The 23,378-nt window shown below is 40.4% G+C and overlaps 1 protein-coding gene across 6 annotated transcripts in view; it reads right to left on the reverse strand.

The window, feature by feature from the left end:
• PHKA2 (phosphorylase kinase regulatory subunit alpha 2) overlaps nt 1–23,378 on the reverse strand; it is a 71,553-nt gene that overhangs the window by 17,385 nt on the left and 30,790 nt on the right. For 3 of the 6 annotated variants that reach the window (XM_077816483.1, XM_077816476.1, XM_077816512.1), the window contains 15 exons: nt 20,967–21,076; nt 19,795–19,939; nt 19,063–19,141; nt 17,899–18,068; nt 17,078–17,251; nt 14,291–14,379; nt 12,932–13,065; nt 10,868–11,024; nt 8,740–8,819; nt 8,404–8,482; nt 8,145–8,274; nt 4,700–4,801; nt 2,836–2,954; nt 1,625–1,654; nt 184–237 (listed from right to left, as the gene is read on the reverse strand). In XM_077816483.1, coding sequence (XP_077672609.1) covers nt 184–237; nt 1,625–1,654; nt 2,836–2,954; nt 4,700–4,801; nt 8,145–8,274; nt 8,404–8,482; nt 8,740–8,819; nt 10,868–11,024; nt 12,932–13,065; nt 14,291–14,379; nt 17,078–17,251; nt 17,899–18,068; nt 19,063–19,141; nt 19,795–19,939; nt 20,967–21,076 — 1,652 coding nt within the window. The remainder of the gene's footprint in view (nt 1–183; nt 238–1,624; nt 1,655–2,835; nt 2,955–4,699; nt 4,802–8,144; nt 8,275–8,403; nt 8,483–8,739; nt 8,820–10,867; nt 11,025–12,931; nt 13,066–14,290; nt 14,380–17,077; nt 17,252–17,898; nt 18,069–19,062; nt 19,142–19,794; nt 19,940–20,966; nt 21,077–23,378) is intronic. The other 3 variants (XM_077816498.1, XM_077816491.1, XM_077816503.1) reach the window with 3 other exon arrangements.

A 23,378-nucleotide genomic window follows, 5' to 3' on the forward strand; every position in this document is an offset into this window, starting at 1 on the left:
AAGATTTCTGTTATAAAAGACCAGAAATAAGAACTTGCTCTCCATGAAGGTGAATGAAACAAAAAGCTAAGGTTTAAAAAATATATATACATAAATGTCACATAAGAAAAGCTGCAAGTTATGTTTAGAGTCCCTGCAGAGGGAGAAAAGAAAAAGACTGCAAATTTCTGAATGACATTTTACCATGAACCTGGAAGCGTGCATGCTGCTGGACATGGAATGGCCCCCATAAAAGAACTACAAAACAGAAATAAAAAAAAGGTCAGTCAGTCATGACAAGACAAACAAGATGAAGTGACACATGCATGAAAAGGAACAAAGGTGCAATAAAAATTAAACTCACTTATTAATTTAAGAGAGAACCATTTTTTGGGTCAGAATGGGCTCTCATACTGGTACAATTTCATTGACATCAGGGAAGTTACTCCTGATTTACATTAGTGCAAATGAAATCACAATTAGACCCTTTATGTTTAAGGATCTTCAGAGTTTTACATTCATTTCTTACTATACTATCATAAGCTTTCCACAGAATCTACCTCAGACAGCACAAGGACATAAAAACCCAAATGAGATAAAAAAAAGAATGCTGCTGCCTCCACACAAATGCAGGGTCGATATTGCAAGCTTACATTTTCTCTTCAGCATCCCTTACCTTATATTAGTGCTAGAAAGAAAGTTATCCCATACTATCAAATCATACAAGTTACCAGCCAGGCCGGTAATGCTTAGCAAAACTAGTGAGGCAGTTTTCCAAGAGAAATGATTAGATGCCGATTAGCACCTAAGGGTATTCTTAATAGCTTTCTTTTTGATTAAACAATAATGATTCAGATAAGCTGTAAAAGTAATGGCACTGATTTTCAGAAGTATGGAGCACCCAACGAAATCAATAATTGGAGCTGGAGGTGCTAAGCACATTTGAAAATCAGCTCCAATATAGAAACAGTCTAAAGTCAAAACAATCAAAATGTTCACCTTCAGATTGATGTCTTTAAGAGTCAGGTTTTTCCCCTGATACTAAAGGCTGAATATTCCTGATGGCTCAATGAAACCTACTGGGAATCAGCATGAATGGAAAAAATTCAACTCTCCTCAGCGGGAAAGAAGCCACCCAACTCCTTTTCTGTGCAGAAATGGCACCTCTCCTCCTAAAGTGACTAATCTCAGGAAACATTTTCCCACCTTTAAATGTCTACAGAAAGTTGCAACTGTGCTACATCTCTATGCAGAGCGATATAATGCTGCCATCTAGTGTCCAGTCAGGTATTCCAAAAGGCAGGACATTATAATGTGTTCTCTATTTGAAAGGAAATTAACTCAGATATCCACACCTTACCATGCGACTGATATCCACACTCTAAAATTTGTATAATGATATAAATTGCTAGACCTCTGGAGAGACCAGAGAAGAGGCCATTCTGCTCACAACAAACTAGCACCAGTAGCACAGGCAAAACTGCACCATATTAATTAAATCATTTACTACTTGAATGTTAAAAAGTGTTCTGTATTCAGAGCAAACAAAAAGGCTTTTAGTTCCCTTAGTTCTAGGACAAGCGTACATACTTCAGTAGTTAGGGAGGAAAACATGCATTCTTACGAACATATAGATTTATTTCACCTTTTCATCAGCAGATGACCTCCTATTCATCTGGAATCAAAAATTAGTTATGCAATTATTTTAAACAAATGTAAAAAAATAACCTACAATAGAGAACACAAACCAGATTTGTTTTTAAACTGTTTTATCTTTCCAAATGCTCACTTGCTGCATGAGAAAATGTATTAGCAAGAAGAGAGTCCTAATGGTCTCACTGGATAATGACTCTTGTCCCTCCTACACAGAAACACATGAAAAATGGATCTAAGATTTCTTTTCTGAGTGAATGTTTACATCTGTATGGAGAGACTTGGGGGGTGGGGGGAGGGAAGAGTAAAGATCCCTGCTTGCAGATCCCAGTGCAGGATGAGGCTATACTCAGTACCTGATTTGGCTCTCTCTTCAGTATTAATTCAGCCCCCCACCAAAAAAAAAAAAGCAGCTTTCACCAGGAGAAATTAAATCAGGACTTATTTATTTCGGCCAAATCATTAGACAAACTTGTTTTGATTTAAGAATTACATTGGCATGCCAAAGTAAATAAGAATTGAATGTGCTGTTCCCAGAAAAGATGTTTGCGTCTAGTAATCAGCATAGAAAAACTCCTCCAGCTGTCTTGGTATCTTATTTATACCGTACATATGTTACTGCATTAATGGGGAGGTAGCTCACAAATCCCTCTGCCTACTGAGATAAGAAAATGCCTCTTTGTTTGCCTTCCAACCTACCATTTGCTAAAGTAAACAGAGTTCTTTACCTGAGACATATGGGTCACAATAAAGATTTGTATGCCAGAAAAAACAGAGGTGTAAAACACAAGAATGAATATTGTTTGAGCCAAATCTTTACTTTGATGCAAATGGAATCTTTACCTAAGAAAGAATGACAGGAACTTGGTCTAAGTCAGGTGCCCTTAATGCTTCAAGCCAGGAGCTGGTTGAAATGCACTAATTTCAGAATTTTAAATTAAAACCAAAAAGGAAAATGTTTTGGAAAAAAATTGATTTCCTTACCTTCTCCTTCGCATGCTTTTTTTTTTTTTTTTTTTTTTAAAAAAACAGCCACCACTACTTCAAATAATAAAACAGATAGGAAAAGTTTGGAATTTACCATGAATGTAATAAGGGGCAGATATAACCAAAAACAATAAGTTGTGTCTCCTGGGTTTAAAAAAATGACTTTCATAAATCCTGTGCTGCTTAAAGAACGCACAGAAAAGGAGATCCTCCCACCTGTTTCATTTCACTCTTCAGTCTAGTAATGCCACTTCTTTCTGTTTTAGTTGCTCCAGTGTGCCCCACTTCATGAATAGAAATTGCTGGGCTGGACGCAGAGGAATCTAGAGGCCGCACTAAAGAAAGAAACAAGGCAGTTTTCTAGATTAAAGGTAAGCTATGTTTAAGTAGTAATAAGAATACAACTTAAAACTGTACGTAGAAATTAAAGGAAAAACACCTTGTATTTTAGGACTATGCACTTTCCATGGTACCTCTTTACTTCCAATAAGATTAAAAGCATAAGTCAAACTTTCAAATCAGAATGGCCTAAAGTTAGGCTTCTAAATCCATATTTAGACATTTAAATATTTTTGGCTCAATTTTCAAAGCTAGTGGGAATCTGCAGCTCCCAATGACTTCAGTGGGGTTTTCTGAGTGCTCAACCCTTCCAAATATTTTGGCCTAAATATGGATTTAGGAGCCAGTTCTAACGCCACTCAGGAAATCCTGGGAACTATTGATATGCCCTTTGAAGTTTAGACAGGCCAGATGTTTTTGTTCTCAATATCCTTCAACCCTGGTCACATTAGACATTCTCATTTTAAAAGTCTGTCTGCATATCACTGAGAGCTTGACATGGCCTAATTTTAGTGCACCATGTTTTCTGTATTCACGTATATTTTAAAACAATTTGATGCGCAGTTACTTAACATGATTTGCAGATCTGTGAAAGGATGAGCCTTCAAAAATGGTCGTTAGGTAGGAAGGAGACGGAGCTCTGCTCTGTCAATGTCCATTACATGCCCAGAACAAATGATGGAAACACTATAGCATCTGGCATCTATAAATATTTGCCATTCACAAGCATTTTCACCAGCTCCCAGTTTCAGACCCACATCTATGTTTTAAGTTTAATAATCAACCTTAATTATCATCTAACTGTGTGCACATAAGTGAAATCAACTAACGCTAAACTTCCTATCTGGCCTTATGTAGGTACACGGAAGAAGGAGCGTCTTACTTTTGTGCCCCTACACAGAGACCAGACACAACCCTAGTCCTAGTGCTCAGCGTGATCCTGCCTAGTCCTGACAGCAACCCTAGCCTACCCTAAAAATGTGGAGGAGAAAGGGCCATTCCCCTCCTCATCTGTAACATCCTGCACAGCTGGGCCTATACTGAGTGGGGAGCACATATTGTGCCCTGTAAAAGGGTGTAAGGCAGGGGTTGCTCTGGCTCACACTTCCAGATGTTCATTCATTTACATCAGCTGGGAATCTGGCCTTCCATGCCTAAATCTAATAAAATGTCTCCCAAAGCTCCCACTGAGACACCATGAATCTGTCCCCCACACAACAACATGGCAGGGGCTCTATGACCACACGAAAGCCCAATCCTAGAACAGTTTACGTTTTAAGGATTACTCTGCATTCAAAAGTGAAGAGATGACATAACAATGAAACTATCTCTGCCATGATAAGATATGTCACCTGGCTGGGGCACACGATGAAGGGCAAGATAGGTTATAAACAGACCACTCTGGTACATATAAAAATGCTGGATGCAATCTCACTACAATTCTTATCCTATTCCTCCTGTCTGGAAAGATCACATATTTCCACAGATGTCTTACAATATTGCTGAATTAAAAATTCTATAGTTCAAAATAATAGTTGGGGTACTGAAAATAATAGGTATGTTTGTTTTTGGATATTAAACCCTTGTGTTTCATAGATAATCAGGATCTCTGCAGCAAACATTTCTAAAGAGGAGACTGCTGCTTATAAAACTTAAAATAAACTCTGCATCTAAATAGCTCTTGCTTAATATATACATGCACAAGCTATAATACATTCAAACAACCAAACAGACAACTTACTGCTTCTTTCAACGCCAAACTCTTTCCCACTCAAAATATGGTGCAGGAGATTTTTCATATCAAAGGGGCTTAGATTCATTAAGCTTTCTGAGGCTTCTTCACCTAGTGAACAAATACTATACTAGGTCATTCATACTATAGTTTTTCTAGGAAAACAGGGTTAATTCCTAGTTATAGTCTGTTATTAATGCTTGCTTTTATTTTTTTTTAAAAGCAAGAAGTAGTTGACAAACCCTGAAGAGGTAATCTTCATAAAAGGAACCCTAATTATTATTTGTACTAAGATTTGCACGAAACCTCATAGAAGCTAGTGGGTATAACAGCTACCCTTCATCAGGATAGATGTAAGAAACAGTTAAAACTCCTTTATGAAAGAAAACAGCTGAAACAATAGGAGACACCACCCAAAACACAGGCCACATGCAAGGCTGCTGGTCAGGAATCTAACTATGCGGACAGAGGAATTTTCCGAGGAATGATTGCAAATGCAGAAAGCTGGATAGCTGGATGGAGCTGTCTGTGTAAGAGACAGAAGCAGGAGAAACACCATGGAAGCAGTCAGAGAAGGCAGCAAGGAAGCCCCAGAGATGGCCAGAGAAGCATTCATAGCATGACCCCAAGAAAAAGTTAAGTGAGAGAAAGCTGTTGGGCAGAGTGCTGGCTGGTTGGAACCTTGAGCAAAGAAACTATCCCCTGCTTTTCCATTCTTACTGTGTTCTGGGAAACAGGACTTTGTTTTTTTGTAAACAAACAGGATTACATAAAAAAAAAATCCATAACTCCATCATCAGATTCTCCTCCTAATGGAAATAACGCACAAGTTCCCAAATACTAGCTAAGTATAATACTGGGTCACAAGCGGTAATATTTTTTTTTAAATCAGTGTGCTCCAGTTTGCCAGGGAGGGTGGCAAAGTCTCTGACTTCATGCCCAGGAGACGGAAAAACTGGGAAGTCTACCAGCTGCTGCTGACTGGAAGCTTCCCACACAGGATTCACTTAGTGTGCCAGAGACACTGAGACCATTTGGACACAGAAATCTGGGTGGACCCCATGTCCACTCAGTATCAGCATCAAGATTTGACTATGATTTGGTACCAATTAACTCTTATTACTTCTAACAATTGCTGCTACTGCTACACAGGACTATAACAACTTTAGATTTTACTGTTCAGCAAGTCCTTCAATTGTTCATGGATTTCCCTTCAGCTTCACTGTCTCCTACTGTGATGAACTTCAAGGCTGTATTAGCTATGCAGTGTGCAGCTCATTTATTTAACTCCCATTTGCAGTAGGATATGAGTAACATCACAGAATAGGTCTTACATATCCCCTTTGGGAGGTCAGGGAAATAAAATTAAAGAGAAAATATGTCAATATTCAGAAATTTAGATACTAACCCTACAACAGCCAAATATATTTAGGACTGCGGGGGGGGGGGGGGGGGGGGGGACGACTAGGGGAAGGCTGAATGCCTCAAAGTTTGTAATTGATATAAAGTCACTTCAAGTAGAAATTCCAAAAGCATCTAAAGCTATGTCTATACCACGGAACCTTTGAGAAGTGGCCTGCCAAGTCTTCATTCATTTAAGGTTTCGCGTGCCAGTAATAAATTTTACATTTACAGGGGCCCCAGACTGGCAGCGGGCTGAGCGGGGCTGGCGGCCAGGACCCTGGCTGGCAGGGGCCCAGGCGGTTGGAACCCCAGACCTGCAGCGAGGTGAGCAGGGCTGGCGGCTGGTATCCCAGGCAGGCAGCAGGCTGAGCGGGGCCGATGGCTGGGACCCCAGCTGGCAAGGGGCCGGCAGCTGGAACCCCAGACCAGCAGTGGGCTGAGTGGCTCAGCCCACCAACAGTCTGGGGCTCCGTCTGCCGGCTCCTGCCAGCCGGGGTTCACCCAGGCAGGCAGTGGGCTGAGTGGGGCCAGCAGACAGAACCCCATACCGGCAGCAGGCTGAGCCGCTCAGCCTGCTGCTGGTCTGGGGTTCCGTCCGCCAGCTCCTGCCAGCCGGGGTCCTGGCCACCAGCCCTGCTCAGCCTGTTGCTGGCCAGGGGTTCCATTCACCCAGGCCGGCAGCGGGCTGAGTGGGGCCGGCGGCCGGGACCCCAGCTGGCAGCAGTGTGCCAGTAAAAATCGGCTGGCATGCCGCCTTTGGCACGTGTGCGGCAGGTTGCCGACCCCTGGTCTATACATACAGCGCTGCAATGGCACAGCTGTACCAGCAGAGCTGCATCACTGCAGCCTGTGTGGTGAGGATGCTCTATGCCAATGGGAGAGAGTTTTCCCGTCGGCATTAAAAACCCACCTCTGTGAGTGACGACATAGCACTGTCCACACAGGCGCTTATGTTGGTGTAACTTATGTCGCTCAGAGGAGTGGAATATTCACAGCCCTCCGTGACACAAATTTTGCTGACATTGCCTGTGTCTACACTGCAGCCTAAATCTCATTGAAAGTCAGGGTGTGTTTACATTACAAGTGCTACAGCTACATCACCGTAGTGTAGACACTTATTACAGCTACAGAAAGTAATAAATCTACCCCCTTAAGATGTGGTAGCCAGGTCAATGGAAGAATTCTTCTGTGGTGACACTGTGGTGTCTACTCTGGGGTTAGATTGGCCTAACTAGCACAGGGCATTAAATTTTTTACAGCCCTGAGCAATTTTGATTGGTCAACCTGAGTTTTAGTTGTAAACCAGGCCTCAGTGTGAGTTAGTCAGGGCAGCCTAACAGCTTGACGACACAGTCCTGCAGTTCAGACTTCGGGGTGTGTGAACTGCACTGCACACTATCTCCCCTACCCCCCATGTGGACACTGTAGGCATGAACTAAAAGATATCTAGTTCATGTTATCATAGCCCTCATTAAACAGGACTAAGTTAACACACACTAGGGACCTTTTAGTTCGTGCCCGCACCATCCACATTGGGGAGTTACTGCACAGCACGCTAGTGTGCGCTGCAATTCACACCCCCATAGCCCGTACTGCGGGATAATGGACATATAGTCTAAATGGCTAGGACACTTTTTAAAAGGACTGTGGGTATTTCTTTATGTCAAAAGGATGCTAGGAATGCAGATTATTTTCAAAGTTTGTAATTAACTGTGTATGTTGGACAAAGGATTTAATTTAAAACAGATTGTATTTAAGCTAAGCTTTTCTGGGGAAATAAAAGCTAAAACTACACACACACAAAAAATCGGAAGTCTGCTTTAAAAAAAGACTGATTGTATTAAGATTTTTAAAGCCCCCCCCCCAATGTTTCTTTACAGTGTTTATTGAAGGGAGAATTTTGATACAGATATTTTAAGAATAGGGCTATGTTAAAAATAAGCAAATTATTTGTCTTGTCCTATGTAACTGAAATGCTGATTGGGGGGGGGGGGGGGGAGAAGAGGTGAGATATTTGTTTACTACAGTATTACAGTACAGTTGGTCTTACCTGAACAGTTCAAACTGCGAACCAGCTCAGTAGCCATCACCTGAATTATTAGTCCAATGCGGAGTCTGAGCATCTCTGCAAAAAGGCTGGGCTGTGACCTGACGTACATCGCCAAATACACCACCATTTCCTGGCATGAGTGAATGAACAAAGAGTATCTATTCAGGGGCATTCATTATAACTCTTGCCAGTTCCAGACAACACAAGAAACAGAAGGTACAGCATGTAAAAAACCCCACTCCTTCCACGTGTTTTATACCTGGGTAAGGACTGCAATACTGATGTCTTGTCCACTGGCTTCATAAATAAGTGCTGACAACTCTTCAGGTGGCAGAGGGCTAAGGAAAGTGAACCAGACAGTTAGGACTACCTATGATGCTTGTTAGTTGACACATGTGTCAACTGTTTGGATTTAGAGGTTTTAATTTGAAGTGTCTAACTTAAAATGCACCAAAACAACTTTGCTTTATAGACCTTCCAGCTAATGGACCCGTGATTCCTTCTGAAAATAATAGTTAATAATTTGGAAACACTGTATCAGCAGTAGGAACTCTGAAATACAAGACATCCAGACTGAGACAGAGCTAACACTTACGCGGTAATAGTTTTTTCACGTGGCTCAGGTGGCAGGCCCACTGTAAGCTGCTTGTGGTGTGACAGAAGGTCTGTGCATGCCTATTACAGTACAATACAGAAAGCAAGAGAGCCCACTCTGTTAAGTTATATGGCAACAATGATTTTTTTTTTAAATTTAAGAAAAAAAGCATTTCTTCGGTAATTCCTCAGTGTATTTGCATCTGCTACTAAATGTACAGTTCAGAGGCAGATCCTCAGCTATTGTAGATTAAATGTACATTAAAGTAGATTAAAGTAATTGTCATAGGTCCACTGAAGCCAATAGAGATATGACAATTTCACTGTCAGTGGTGCTAGCTCTGGCCTATGGAGTATTCTAACTCTTCCTATATTATTATTACTTTGTTATTTACAAGATAAAATAGATAAAGATACAAGAAAACTTCAGTGGTGTGTATGTGTGGGAGACAGAATGTGTGTATTATAGCTAGACAGCCTCTGAACAATTGTATCTCTTCAAAAGAAAAAGATTCTCTGTATGGAATATACTGTCCTATAGTCAGTTTACACACTTCAATTTATTTCCAAATAGGTACTGTCCCACAGTCCTGCTGTATGTTACCTTCTTTATGTTGGTCTTAGTGCAAAGGTAAGACTGGTGTTTAGTTTAACAGATACAAGGCCCTGAATCAAAGCCCATTGAGAGCAGAGCAGTGTTTCCCAACCCCCCTGAGAACTAATCACACCTGCTGTCATCCTCCCCTGCACTCCATTGTCAGAGTCCTAACATCCTAATTTATAAATTTTTCAATGTCGCCATGCCCAGCTAGCCCTTCACGGCCCCTCTGGGAAGACAGGAAAAGAACATGCTTCACACTTAGGGAAATGGTGCAGTGCAGCTACAGCAAATTGCTCACTGTAGCCTCTGTGTGTGTGTGTGTGTGTGATGGTCAAAGCGCTGCAATACCATTACACAGGATAAAAAGCAAGCAGAAAAATGCTCGGAATGATAGCAATATGCAAATCTCAGGCACTTACTGTAACTAAGTATAAGCAAGGCAATTGGAGACTTATTTATGACAGCTGAAAGGAAATAATTTTTAATGATCAGGATGAAATCAATGGCCAGGTTTACATTACAAAAACTTACATCAGTATAACCATGTCGCTCAGGGGTGTGAAAAATCTACACCCTCAGCGACGTAGTTATACTGACCTATCCCCCAGTGTAGACATAGCTACCGTCTCTCATGGAGGGGGATTAACTATGCCAGCTGGAAGATGCTCTCCCATCAGCGTAGTAGCTTCTTCACTAAAGCGTGACAGCAGGCTGTACATGCAGAGAAGCCCAATGTGTAGGCAACGGACTTCTGCTATTTTCCTTAAATAGTTCCAGATGTTTTGTCATTCCTGTATATTTCAATATACCTAGACTTTAGACTGTAAGCTCTTTGGGAAAGGGACCATCTTTTTGTACTGGCCTATGATTTCCCTGCCATTACAGGGGTCTTGGGCACTGGTGCACCTTTCTCCCTCTTATTCTCTGCCTTTGGCACATAACAGTCTAGTCTCCTATGGGCTGTAATACTTCGGTCTAATTTTGACTGTTGGGTTTAGTGCATGGGTACTGATGGCCTGTGATGTACAGAAGGTCAGACTAGTTGATCTGGTGGTCCCTTCTCGCTTTAAACTCTATGACTGGGGTTCCAAGGCACTACGGTAACACAAATAAATAATTATTATAATCAAGACACCTTTAAAAAACAAAACAAAACAAAAAAACCCTTCATCTAACCTTCTCCAGTACTGCAGAATCTTTCTAGTCTCACTTCACTAATCTACAACCCTCAATTCTCCAAATAACCAGGCAACCTCACTTAGATTTTAACCTTTCTCAGAGAAGTTCAAAGGCAGAGTTTTATTGTAAGGTTTCATGTTACTAAGCCTTCATTGTTGCACTAAAACATACTACAGCATTCTGTTTGCTTTAACACACTTGATGGAAGGCAAAACCAGAATGGGGTAAACATAAGCCACATTGGAATTTGTGTTTTGAGTGTTAATAGACAAAACTATTTGAGAATATCTGTTTCTGGGGCATACAGGAAGGAAACTGAATAAATTGGCAACATTTGTGTTTGTTATACCTCAGCCAGAACTTCCACTCTCTTTTTGAGTATGCCAGAGATGTACCGAATTAACCCCCACTCTTGGTTCAGGCCTGCCTTGCTGTAGAGCTCATTGAGCAGACAATGAACGGTGACTCCATACTGTCCATTCAGCTCTGTATCCCAGTCTGGGCCTCTGCCGGAAGAAAAAGCAGAAATGACAACTTTGGTGCCCAGAAGCAAAGAATACAGATTTCTAAAGACCATCCATGCAGAGATATGACAGATGGTGAAACCAGCATACTGAACTCCCCTATGATCCTGCAAGGTGCCAAGCAGTCTGGTCCTAATCCAACAGATCACTTGGGAAGGAATTTACAAGCATAGAGGGCAATTAGATATCTATTAGAAGTTAATAGGATTTGGGCATATAAATCTCTTTGCCACACTTACATTCTTGCTTGAAGTTAAGCATGTGAGTAGTCTCGCTGAAGTCAACAGAACTGCTCTCATGCTTTAAGTTAAGGATATGTTTAGACACTCTGTTGCATCAGGACCAAAGTGCTCAGCACCTTGCAGGACAAAGCCATATAACAGCAGCCTTCACCAACAGTGCTGAAGATTTCATTAGTTTCTTCAGCGTGTCCAGGGTTTCTCATAGATTTTTTTCAAGTTGCCTTTTTTCAAGTTGTTAATCAAACTTCCACACTATACCCTATTAGATTTGACATCTTCTGGGCATCAACAGAAGGTGGTGTGTTAATACTGGTGCTGTCGTCATGGTGAAGGTGTTGAAAGAGGCAGTGAGTATTTTTGCCACTGTGTTTGGGGTTTGAGAATTCTGCACTCTAGCAATAGGTCATAGGAATCCAAACACTCTGGAGAAAACTCCTGGAGATTATACAAATGAAATGATAGTGACATTATTCTTGGGAAACTACATCTTTCATATTTCTAAACTTCTGGAAGGGGCATGAAGAAGAGGTTCAGATAAAGTGTTTGTTCATCTCCTGTGTTCTTAACTCCTTCCAAAGGTGTCATGATGGTGAAGAACTTGGCTCCCTGTTGACTATGCTTCATAATATTACCACAGTGCTGCCCCACCTAATTTTGATGGGAAGCAGTGCATCAAAGGGGGCTTGCCTTTGGAAAGTTGATGTTGCTGTGACATTGGCCCAACACAGTGAAAATGTGGTGGGTTGATATAAAGGGCAAGGGAGAAAAATGAAGCTGCTACACATATGCTCAGAAAGATCCCAGAGCCTATAAAGGCCCTGCTGTGAGAAGCTAAACACAGAAGCAAACGAAAGACCATGTGTGTTATTAAGAAAACCCAGCAGTGGGTGAGTGTCCCACACCCTTAAGCTAACTCTCTGCCAATGTCTTGTAGTGTTTCTTCAACATAAAAAAAATAAATAAATGAATTAGTATGTGTTAGCAAATACACTCTTACAAGACTGCTGTTGGGTTAAATTTGTGTTCTGTTCTCATCAACCCTGTTTATTCACTGGACTATTTTACTATGTTTATCAGCTCCAATTAAACATTCCCAAGAGTGTTTTGAGGATTGTTGGATTTTAGCCACTGGGTCACTTTAATATGCAAGAAACAAACAAAAATTCATTAAAAACTACATTTGTACTCTATCCAGACAAGCAATACTCTTATATATATACACTGAAAAATAACGCAGCGAAACAATTCTGCACCAAATGTCCACATGCCTACCTACCTGTGTATAAAAATTCTACTCCAACTTCTTGTGAACTTATTGGTGCACAATAATATTGTATCATGTACTGTATTTTGCGAATATAGAAGACTTACGTATTTGATTCCAGTGAACTTTGTTCCAGGCCTCAAGTGCCAGTGCATATTTTATGCTAAACAATTCCTCATCAAAGTCCTTGTGTTCTTACCTGTCTCACCTAAAATCTGTACCTATATGCATTAAGTGTACTTAAGGTACTTGTAAATATACCTATAAAAACAAATTATTAAAGTAGACAAATGTTTACAGTATCTACGCTTTTGTTTGGGGAACCTGTGATGGAACTGCCAGATAAGCTGAAGAGACAATTCAGAAAACCCTTGATAACTTACTTTATTATATACAAGACATATAATATATCTGCTTGATCATGAAGAGTTGGGCACTCCTTCAGCTGTTCAACTAACTTCTCACAATCCAATTCACCATGATCATCTTTGGGCAAGTGCAAAACAGCTTCAGGATCCTGATCATCAAAGACAGAAGAGATTTAAAAAAAAAACAAAACCAAAAAAACCACCAAAAGAAGTATGAAAGAATAAGTAGATGGAACACTAACTCATTAGCTCTGACTCCTCACTGGAGAAGACAAAATAATGCAAAGTAATGCAATTCCTTAATTGAAATTTAGATACACCATGCAGTTTGCATCAAGCTACAGTGGAGATGGTGATTAATCCCAGAAAATATAGCAGCTAGTATGGAACATTCCCTCTATTGTCACAAATACTTTTGGTCCACTGAGTCAGCAGAGATATTATAATGCGAGAAAGATTTTTGGCCAAAGAAACTAGACATTTTGTAACAGCAGGAAACAAACTATACTCATCTTTCTCCTGTCATTTGTTATAACTCAGATGTGCATGGGCACTGATTTAATAATTTTTTAAACTAACAAATTTAGTTGAAATCAAGTAAAAGCAGATTTCCCAACAAGTTCTGTTGGTTTCTTCACCTGTACTTCTAAATGGTGCTTTGCAAGTGAAGATATTGCCATTAGGAATTTTCTAAACAATGTATACAATGAATTGGCAGCAAATTAGTTGAAGGAAAATTATGGTTAGATGAAAGTGATTCTGTTTAATAAACTGTCGGGCGTTGCATGACTAATGCACTCAGGACCATATCCTTTTCTCATGTGCATAAGCTAATAGTGGCCTTTGAATAGAGAAATCCTGCCAGTGGTGAAATCCCATCCTTCCGGGATATGAAACATTTTGCAGCTGACAGTGCACTCTTATGACTGCAGTAGCCTCTGTTGGAGCTATATCTCCATCCTGGTGGGGTTTGGCTGGTAAAACCACATAGCCACCAGCCATGCACTGTCCTTTCACAAATCCCCCTCCTCACACACTGCTGTGAATTGAACTCCTTGGAGAACAGCTCAGTGGTGGATGGGGAGTGCAGATCACACTAAGTTCCCAATATGCTGTCCCCTCCATTGCTCTGGTCTCGCGGCCCATCATCCCTATATGGCTATGAAGAGGGTGGGGCAGGATTTGCCTCTAAAAGATAAGTACAAGTTATTTTACTGTGTTTTGCTAATGTTAAAGGAAGTATTTCATTCAATAACATACAATTAACTATAATTTCCAAACAAAAACCCCTTTAATAGCCATATTAATAGCCATAAAAATTCATTCCAAATACAATCTTCCAGGACTTGCTATATAACCATTCCATTAGCTCACCTTCACTTCAAGAGGATGTGGAGAATCAACGAGATTCAGAGATTTCCGGTGAGTGTTCAAAACTTTAGTTGGCAGAGACATAGAAATACCTGAAAAGCAAAACAATCTAAAATAACATGCAAAGGAAACGCAACATCGGGTAAAAGAATAATACTGAGTAAAAATGTTAGAAACACCTCGAGCAATCAGCATGCAAGAGCCATGCTGTCTGGGACATGGTACACGTAACTTATACACCAAGCTCCACTCTCAGGCTTTTATCTTATCTCCTTAAATAGAGACTGATCCAATGTGATTTATCATATGGTAGAGCCCAAAGGCTGAAGCAAAAGTTGGTGCCCCATTGTGCTAGATTCTTTACCAACACCAAGTAAAAGACAGTCTATGTGCCAAAGATCTTACAGTCTAATGATGCAATCTAGCACAACACTTAAGTGTCTGATAAACCTTAAGGCAAGAAGCACAACTCATATGCTTAAAGTTAAGGATGTGCTTTCCTTGATTGGGACCTAAAATGACAAGAGACAGGAGAAAACAAAGAGAGTGGGATAATAGAAGCAAAGTGATTGGGCAAACACCTGGTTAATTTCACATTGTTTTTATTATAGCCCCAGGACAGGCTATTTGTGAAGGATGGGGGATAAGGATAACAGGTTTGTACAATATTAATATATATTATTTATATAGGGCCTGATCCAAGATCCAGTGGAGTCTTTCCATTAATTTCAACGGACACTGGATTTCCATATATGTTACACGTCTATTTACAGATGGGTTTAGCTGGTAAATTATCTAATAGCCCTTCAATCTATCCATTATTGTTTATAATCCAGTCCTTTTTTCTATTTATTCTTGTAATTCTGGAGTTTATGTACATCAACTGGCAATTTCTAGTGTTAAAGATGTTTCATTTCCCAATGTCCTTACTAAAAACAAAAGTGTTCAGTCCATTTTAAAATATCACAAACGTAAAAAACCACAATACATCCAATATCATTGTGGTATCCCACTTCCCATGTCTTTATATGTTTTTTGTAATTGGAGGTTCCACTCAAAAATAGCACCTGCAAATATGAATACAAAATAAATTGGTCTAGTTGCAACAGATTTCATATTGTCATTTAGATTAAATGTTTAAGTTCTGTGGCATGTTAATTGCAGTTACCATGAAATTACATAAGTCAGTGGCACTGCTATGGGTATCCACATGGCCCCACAGCATGCCAACATTTTTATGGCTGACTTAGAACAATGCTTCCTCAGCTCTTGTCCCCTAATGCCCCTACTCTACTTGCGCTACATTGATGACATCTTCATCATCTGGGCCCATGGAAAAGAAGCCCTTGAGGAATTCCACCATGATTTCAACAATTTTCATCCCACCATCAACCTCAGCCTGGACCAGTCCACACAAGAGATCCACTTCCTGGACACTACAGTGCAAATAAGTGATGGTCACATAAACACCACCCTATACCGGGAACCTACTAACCTACATGCCTCCAGCTTCCATCCAGGATACATCACACAATCCATTGTCTACAGCCAAGCCCTAAGATACAACCGCATTTGCTCCAATCCCGCAGACAGAGACAAACACCTATAAGATCTTTATCAAGCATTCTTAAAACTACAATACCCACCTGGGGAAGCGAGGAAACAGATTGACAGAGGGAGATGGGTACCCAGAAATCACCTACTACGGGACAGGCCCAACAAGGAAAATAACAGAACACCACTGGCCACCACGTACAGCCCCCAGCTAAAACCTCTCCAGCACATTTTCAACAATCTACAACCTATCCTGGAAAATGATCCCTCACTCTCCCAGACCTTGGGAGGCAGGCCAGTCCTCGCTTACAGACAGCCCCCCAACCTGAAGCAAATACTCACCAGTAACTACACACCACACCACAGAAACACTAACCCAGGAACCAATCCCTGTAGCAAACCTTGTTGCTTACTCTGTCCCCATATCTACTCTAGCGACACCATCAGAGGCTCATTCACCTGCATGTCTACTAATGTTATATATATGCCATCATGTGCCAGCAAAGCCTCTCTGCCACATACATTGGCCAAACCAGACAGTCCCTACGTAAAAGAATAAATGGACACAAATCGGACATCAGGAACGGTAACATACAAAAGCCAGTAGGAGAACACTTCAATCTTCCTGGACATTCTGTAACAGACTTAAAAGTAGCTATACTTGAACAAAAAAACTTCAGAAACAGACTTCAAAGAGAAACAGCAGAACTAAAATTCATTTGCAAATTTAACACCATTAATTTGGGCTTGAATAGGGACTGGAAGTGGCTGGCTCATTACAAAAACAGCTTTGCCTCTCCTGGAATTGACACCTCCTCATCTCTTATTGGGAGTGGACTACATCCATCCTGATCGAATTGGCCCTGTCAACACTGGTTCTCCACTTGTGAGGTAACTCCCTTCTCGTCATGTGTCAGTATATTTATACCTGCATCTGGTAATATTTATCCATGCATCTGAAGAAGTGATGTTTTTACTCACGAAAGCTTATGTCCAAATACATGTTAGTCTTTAAGGTGCCACCGGACTCCTTGTTGTTTTTGTGGATATAGACTAACACGGCTACCCCCTGATACTTGTGGGAGTAATGAAGCAATCATACTGAAAACAGAGTAACACACTACTTTGTTACTTTCTAGCAACTGCAATTTACTTGTATCATCAATCATCAAATTCTGTTATTTACATTTATCATATTTATCATCCAGTAAGAATTAAAAATCAGAGAAAACATACATGGAACATCCAAACCCTTTGCCTTGGCCATTATTAACAGTATCTCTCGCATGGAGTGAACAGCACTGAACACATGAGGTTGATTAGCATTCTTTGAAGTTGGAGGCAGGTAGCACTTAAGTGCTGTGCTTTGCAGCATATCGTTTATATACTGGTCCAGCTCATCTTGGCTTTCTGAAGAGAGAGACAGATAGAAAAAGGCTTATTCAAACAAGTGATTGGAAATATTTACATGTGCTTCCTTTTAGAGGCACAATTATCTTTTTTCCACTGAAAAATAACAGAAAGGCAAAAAAGACCAGAAACTACATAGTGAAGGGACATTTTCAACTGGATTTTTTTTAAATTGAACTTGGAAAAAAAATTCCTGTGTTTCTAATAGGTTTCTCCTTTTAAGTAGTATTTCCTGGATTTTTTCCTTAAAAGCAAAACCAAAACAAAACAAACGCAGGGGAGGTGGTTCTCCAGCTGATGTTTAGAAGGGTCTTTTGGCTGGGCCATAGAGCAACGCTACCACACATGTTCATGCACACACCTAACTTCGCTGTCAGTTTTGCTGCTGCTATTACTGGTAAACACCCTCTTATGAGGGCTGGGGAAGAACTTGCACATGAACTTCCCTCCCAAAGAAATACATGAGTATTGTCACTGTACTAGTGCCAGAGACACACAGCAACTGACCATCAACTGTCAAATGCACATAAAGTCAACAGTGAAAATAAAGATCTTTTTTCTCTCCTCTAAAAATTAGGTATTATAGTAAACTTAGGAGTTAATTATAACAACAGGACACACAATACTTCCAAGTTAAAGATTGTTACCTTTGTCACAGAAATCATCTGGATAGCCTTCTAATTCATATCCACTTTCAGGACTATCACAGCCATCATTAGAATCATCAAATAGCTTTCCGTCACAGTCTGGATCTAGGAAGCTCAGATGTGTATAGAACGAGGTGGTAAGAAAATCTGACAGTTTGCCTAGCTTTACCCTGCAAACATGAAAGCATGTAAGAAAGAATTAACGTCTTTATACTGGATTTTGCTTCGTTGGACAACACTGGAAACCCCTTCAAAATCCACCCAGGTCCACTGTCGCATCCACATTTGGTAATTAGGCAATAATTGGTACCAGGAAAGAAATAAAACAATAAATGTGCCCAGTAAATAATCACAGATCTGGTGGATGCTGTTGTAGCTATTATTATTTATTTGTATTATACTAGTTCCTAGAGGCCCAAATCAAGGTCACAGCCCCGTTGTGCAAGGAGCTGTACCTACATATAGTAAGAAAGAGAATTTTATCTTTTTGGAGGAGGAACTAATTCCCATAGAATGCTACTTGTTTAATGGAAAAGGATTCAGCACCACCGAGACCATGGGTTCAGCCTCCTCTGACAAAAATTAAAAGACGCAGGTAGGATGTAAAGCTGATTTAAGGCTCAGAGAGATGCCAATAGTTGGAAGTTTAGTAGAAAACTAATGTGGAAATAGTAAACAAATAAGCATCATATAACATTATTTTTATGTATAACCTAATGGGAAGGGGGTGGGGAGAAGCGTACACACATATTCATACATACACCTATATAATGCACCTTTAATTTCAAAAATGTGATAAGTATTTTAATGAAGATCATTGTTTTTTATACCATGTTTCTGAAAACCCACAAATCCCCAACATCCAATATTGATGCTTAATTAAGATTTAATTTCAAGCCTTCTCAAAAGAACAATCTGTTAATAAAAATGATGGATGTTACATCTGTAGGCCTGAGTTCTGCTAAGAACTTTACATTGCTGTTATTTGTAGATCCAAATAGTGACTAATTCCCATGTAACAATTCAGATTGAAATTCACCCCTATGGGAAGGGCTAGCACAAGGCCTATCAACCACTCAGATCTTCAAAATGGGGGGGGGGGGTGTTAAATGGGACTTACTTCAAAGAAACAGTAGAATAATTGCTTTTGGACAGTGACATTACCTTGCCCCTCCAAAATACCCATCCTCTAATTTTCTTATGGTTGCAAGCACTGCTGGATCAATGTCAGAGCCATCATCAACTAGAAAGAAACATGAAAGTTTTATTTAGTTTGGGAACAAATGCCTATTTAATATTTTAAATCACTTGACCATTTTAACATGATCAGTTTTCTTGTAAGTAACTAAAACAGTTTTGATATTAAAATGGATATTGAGTCACTAATTAGGATCCCAATTGTGTTTACACAGCTGTGTGTGACTGAGTCCTTAGCTTATGTGGGGACTAGTTTTAGTGTTTAGGAACATTTTATTAAAGGGTAAATATGGCCAGCAAGTAGACTGACTAGCTGTCCTCTTCAATGAAAACTAGGCATAGGTTCAAGACAGAGGTCACATGAAGGCAGCACACCACTCTAACTTATTCAAAAGCATTGATAACAAGTTTCAAATAGAATTTCTATTAAGTGTTCCTGAGACAGAAACAGGACAGGTACAGTGGGGAGATGCAAGGATAGAGAGGAGGGGTAAAAAACCCTTATAATTCCTTATAAATCATCATGTCACCATTCAAATATGGCACAAGCCTGAAGAAGTCAAACCTGTGTTTTTAACATTTAAAATTCAGAGAAAATAATGATAGACATGCAATCTTCCTGTTCTCAAATTCACCCTCCTACTCCTCCACAATAATCATCTATGCCTGGGATAGTCTCAGAGACAAAATCAAATTTACTGAGCATGGTGTGGGTGATGGGGAAAGTGAGGGTTGGTCTTCCAGTCATCCTCCAGCAAGAGGTGAGGTAAGCCAGCTCTGTTTTGAGCATCTCCACAATCATCCGATTGTCTAGAGCCAGGTAGAAGTGGTGCTGATCAGTAAACTGGAGAGCAGAAGACATATACGTTAAATCTTTACCAGTGCTTGTATTCTTTCAATTTTCTTTTTTCATTTTCATTCCTTAAGTCATTTATAAAAGTCCTACAGACATTGCTAGGCTGAAAAGGAAACAGCTCTAATTAACCTGGCCTTGCATGGTACTATAATGAAAATTTACTAGCCCAAGTATAAAATCTACTTTCCTATCCTTTACCATACAGACTGGTGATAATGAAAGAAATTTGTCCATGAAAAAGAAATTATGAGTAGAGCACTGCAAATCCACGGTTATCCGCTTTATATCTGCGGATGCGATTATCCACAGACCATTTTTGCAGATCGTGGATGGATGCAGATCCAAATTTTATATCCTCTCAGGACTCTCATTATGAGCTCTGGGGCAAGCACAATTTTCCAGGGATGAATTACAGCAACCTATAATAAGGCTGTACTTAGAAGTGTGGAATATTTTATTAAATGGACAAAAAGGACCATTTCTTCTAAAATACAGGATTTTTCTTGCAAACATATATTCAGAAGGACTTTTAAGAGAAAAAAGAAAGAATAGATTTCCTTTCTGTAGCACTGCTGGCCATGGTGAGGATATAATGCACAGATCAGATTCCATGCTCCTGGAGGTTTATAATTCTTGACATGATAAACTGGAACTACACTTTCAACTGAAGTAATTAGTAGAAAGATTTATTAAGTGATCAGCTCTTCAGATAAACTATTTCTTTCTCTCTCACTTTTTTTTTTTTTTTAGCAGCCAGAATTGCGGTGAGGGCAGTGATTTTGTACTATTGATCTAGTGTGCTCTTCACTGGATCATAAGCCTATAGGAGCTGGGCTCTGCTTAGAGACAGAAAGGGCTGTATCGGCATTACTATTTGGCTGCCATCCAACTTCTATAAAAGAGCAAAGCAAAGTACAGCTGCTTTATCAGTCCTGCTGGACCTAGAATGGAGTCACAAAGAGAATCACTAGACATTAGGTCCATGGAAGTTTTCCTGTTGGTTTAACATGCTCACCTGAGGGGTAAAAGTAAATATTTGATTCCGTATCATGTACAGTTTGGATGTTCCAAGCACACCAATATGTCGGTAAGGCCGGCCACTCAGGTTCATGTTCTTGTTTCGGCCTGTAAAAATAAAAAAGATCTAATTTAATAATTTTTTTCTTCTTTTCTTCTCCAAGTATCTACAAGTATTTAAATCCTATTACAGTAACTCCTCACTTAACGTTGTAGTTATATTCCTGAAAAATGAGACTTTAAGCGAAACAATGTTAAGTGAATGCAATTTCCCCATAAGAATTAATGTAAATAGGGGGGTTAGGTTCCAGGGAATTTTTTTTTTTTTGCCAGACAAAAGACTATATATATATTTCCCAGGGAATGCCTTACTGCTAAATGATGAACTAGCAATTGGCTGAGCCCTCAAGGGTTAACTCGTTGTTAATGTAGCCTCACACTCTACAAGGCAGCAGGAATGGAGGGAGGGGAGACAGCATGGGAGACAGAGAGACTGTCTGTCTCTCTGTCTGTGTCTCTGTCTGTGTGTGTGTGTGTGTGAGAGAGAGAGATTCGCATTTAAGTACGCTGACCCACTCTTAAGTACACTGCCTTGTTAAGTTAATCAGCAAGCTGAGACCACAACTGCTGCCAGGAAGCTTCCTCCGTCCTGAGCTCTGTCGTGTGTACCCCTGCTCTATGGAGATGGGGTAAGTGGGGTGCAGGAGCAAGAGGGAGGGGGACACCCTGACATTAGCCCTCTTCCCCCACCCACACAGCAAGCAGGAGGTTCTGGAGAGCAGCTCCAAGGCAGAGGGCAGGAACAGCACATGGCAGTGGGGGGAGGGACAGCTGAACTGCCGGCAATTGATAGCCTGCTGGGTGGCTGCTGCACAGGGAACTTAGGGGAGCAGGGAGCTGATAGGGTGCTTCCGGTCCACCCTGGTTCCAAGCCCCCAACAGCTAGCTGCAACGGGCTGCTCTTCCTGCAAGCAGTGGACAAAGCAGGCGGCTGCCAAATGACATTGTGAGGGAGCACTGCACTACTTTAAACGAGCATGTTCCCTAACTGATCAGCAACAAAACAACGTTAACCAGGATGACTTTAAGTGAGGAGTTACTGTACATAATTTTCTGTTAAATGTGAACATCAAATCTTCAGTCAGGGACACCTGTTATGTACAATAAACAGAACTAGAGAATATCTCCACCTGCTGTGGTGTTAGCACCAATCTTAAAAGTTTTCTACGCACCCACTATCATAGGATCTGATCCTATAACACCACAATTCTGATTCTTTAGGAGCCTGATTCAAAGGCCCTCTAAAATCAGTGGAAAGTCTCCCATGGACTTCAGTGGGCTTTGGATCAGCCCCTATAAGACCTCAGGGCTAGATTTTCAAGGTACTCAGCAACCAGCAGCTCCCACTGAATACATGACCTGAGCTCTGAAATCTGGCTCTCAATAGATTACCGTACTTGCCGTATTTCATTGTAAAGCATCTGACGTTCTAGAATTTTTTTTTAAAAATGGTGATGGATCCATGAGAAGATAAGAATGTTATAGCACATGCAAATGTGACACTGATGTTCTTGGTTTCAGCTATGTTTTCCTTTTTCAAATTATTTCTGCGTAACAATTCTTTGCACTAAAGAGTCTGTATTTACAAAAAACAACAAAGAAATCAGTCACATTCCACTGAGGAAAATATACAGATGTACACATGGAGGAGAAGATGCCTCAATTTCTTTTAAAATCCGAACAAAAAGGAACACAAGCCCTAAAAAGAGTATAACAAAGACAGAGATCAAACAAGAATTCAGCTCATCCAGTAAAGCCATGAAGCTCTAGCGGGCATTCCAAGCTGATGCTGGCTAGCCAAATGTTCACAGGGGTAAAATGCCACATAGATTTCTACAGGAAAACAACAAAAGATATACATAAACAAACACTGATTTGTCAGCAAGTCAAATAAATCCATCTACAGTGAATGACAGGCAGCAAACGAAATGAGGTATGTTCACAAAAAATGGAGAAAAATTCATGCCGTATCAAACATCACAAGTAGCAGGCAATCCCTGTCTTTATTATAACAATTTTAATTCTTCTCCTCTGAATTGAACCACTGAACTGAAGAGACCCCTCCCCCTCACAGCTGTGCCCTCTGCCCTTCCAGTACTGCACACAGCACTTTGCTTTGGGCTGGGTCAGACACAAATACAACCAAAGCACATCTGTTGCCTTTAGGAAAAAGCAAATCCCAGCTACTCTATGAGCTTGACCCTGCAAGGTTCTCTCTGAAGCCATGAGAGTTGCAAGTGCTCAGTACCTTGCAGGATCAAACCCTTAAATTCTGCCTCGGGAAAAGATACTGTTTCTACTGTATGCAGCAGATTACATTGCCCACACAGAGGAGGACTCCACCCACTTC

Source organism: Eretmochelys imbricata, chromosome 1, assembly GCF_965152235.1.
Source record: "Eretmochelys imbricata isolate rEreImb1 chromosome 1, rEreImb1.hap1, whole genome shotgun sequence".
Lineage (NCBI taxonomy): Eukaryota > Metazoa > Chordata > Testudines > Cheloniidae > Eretmochelys > Eretmochelys imbricata.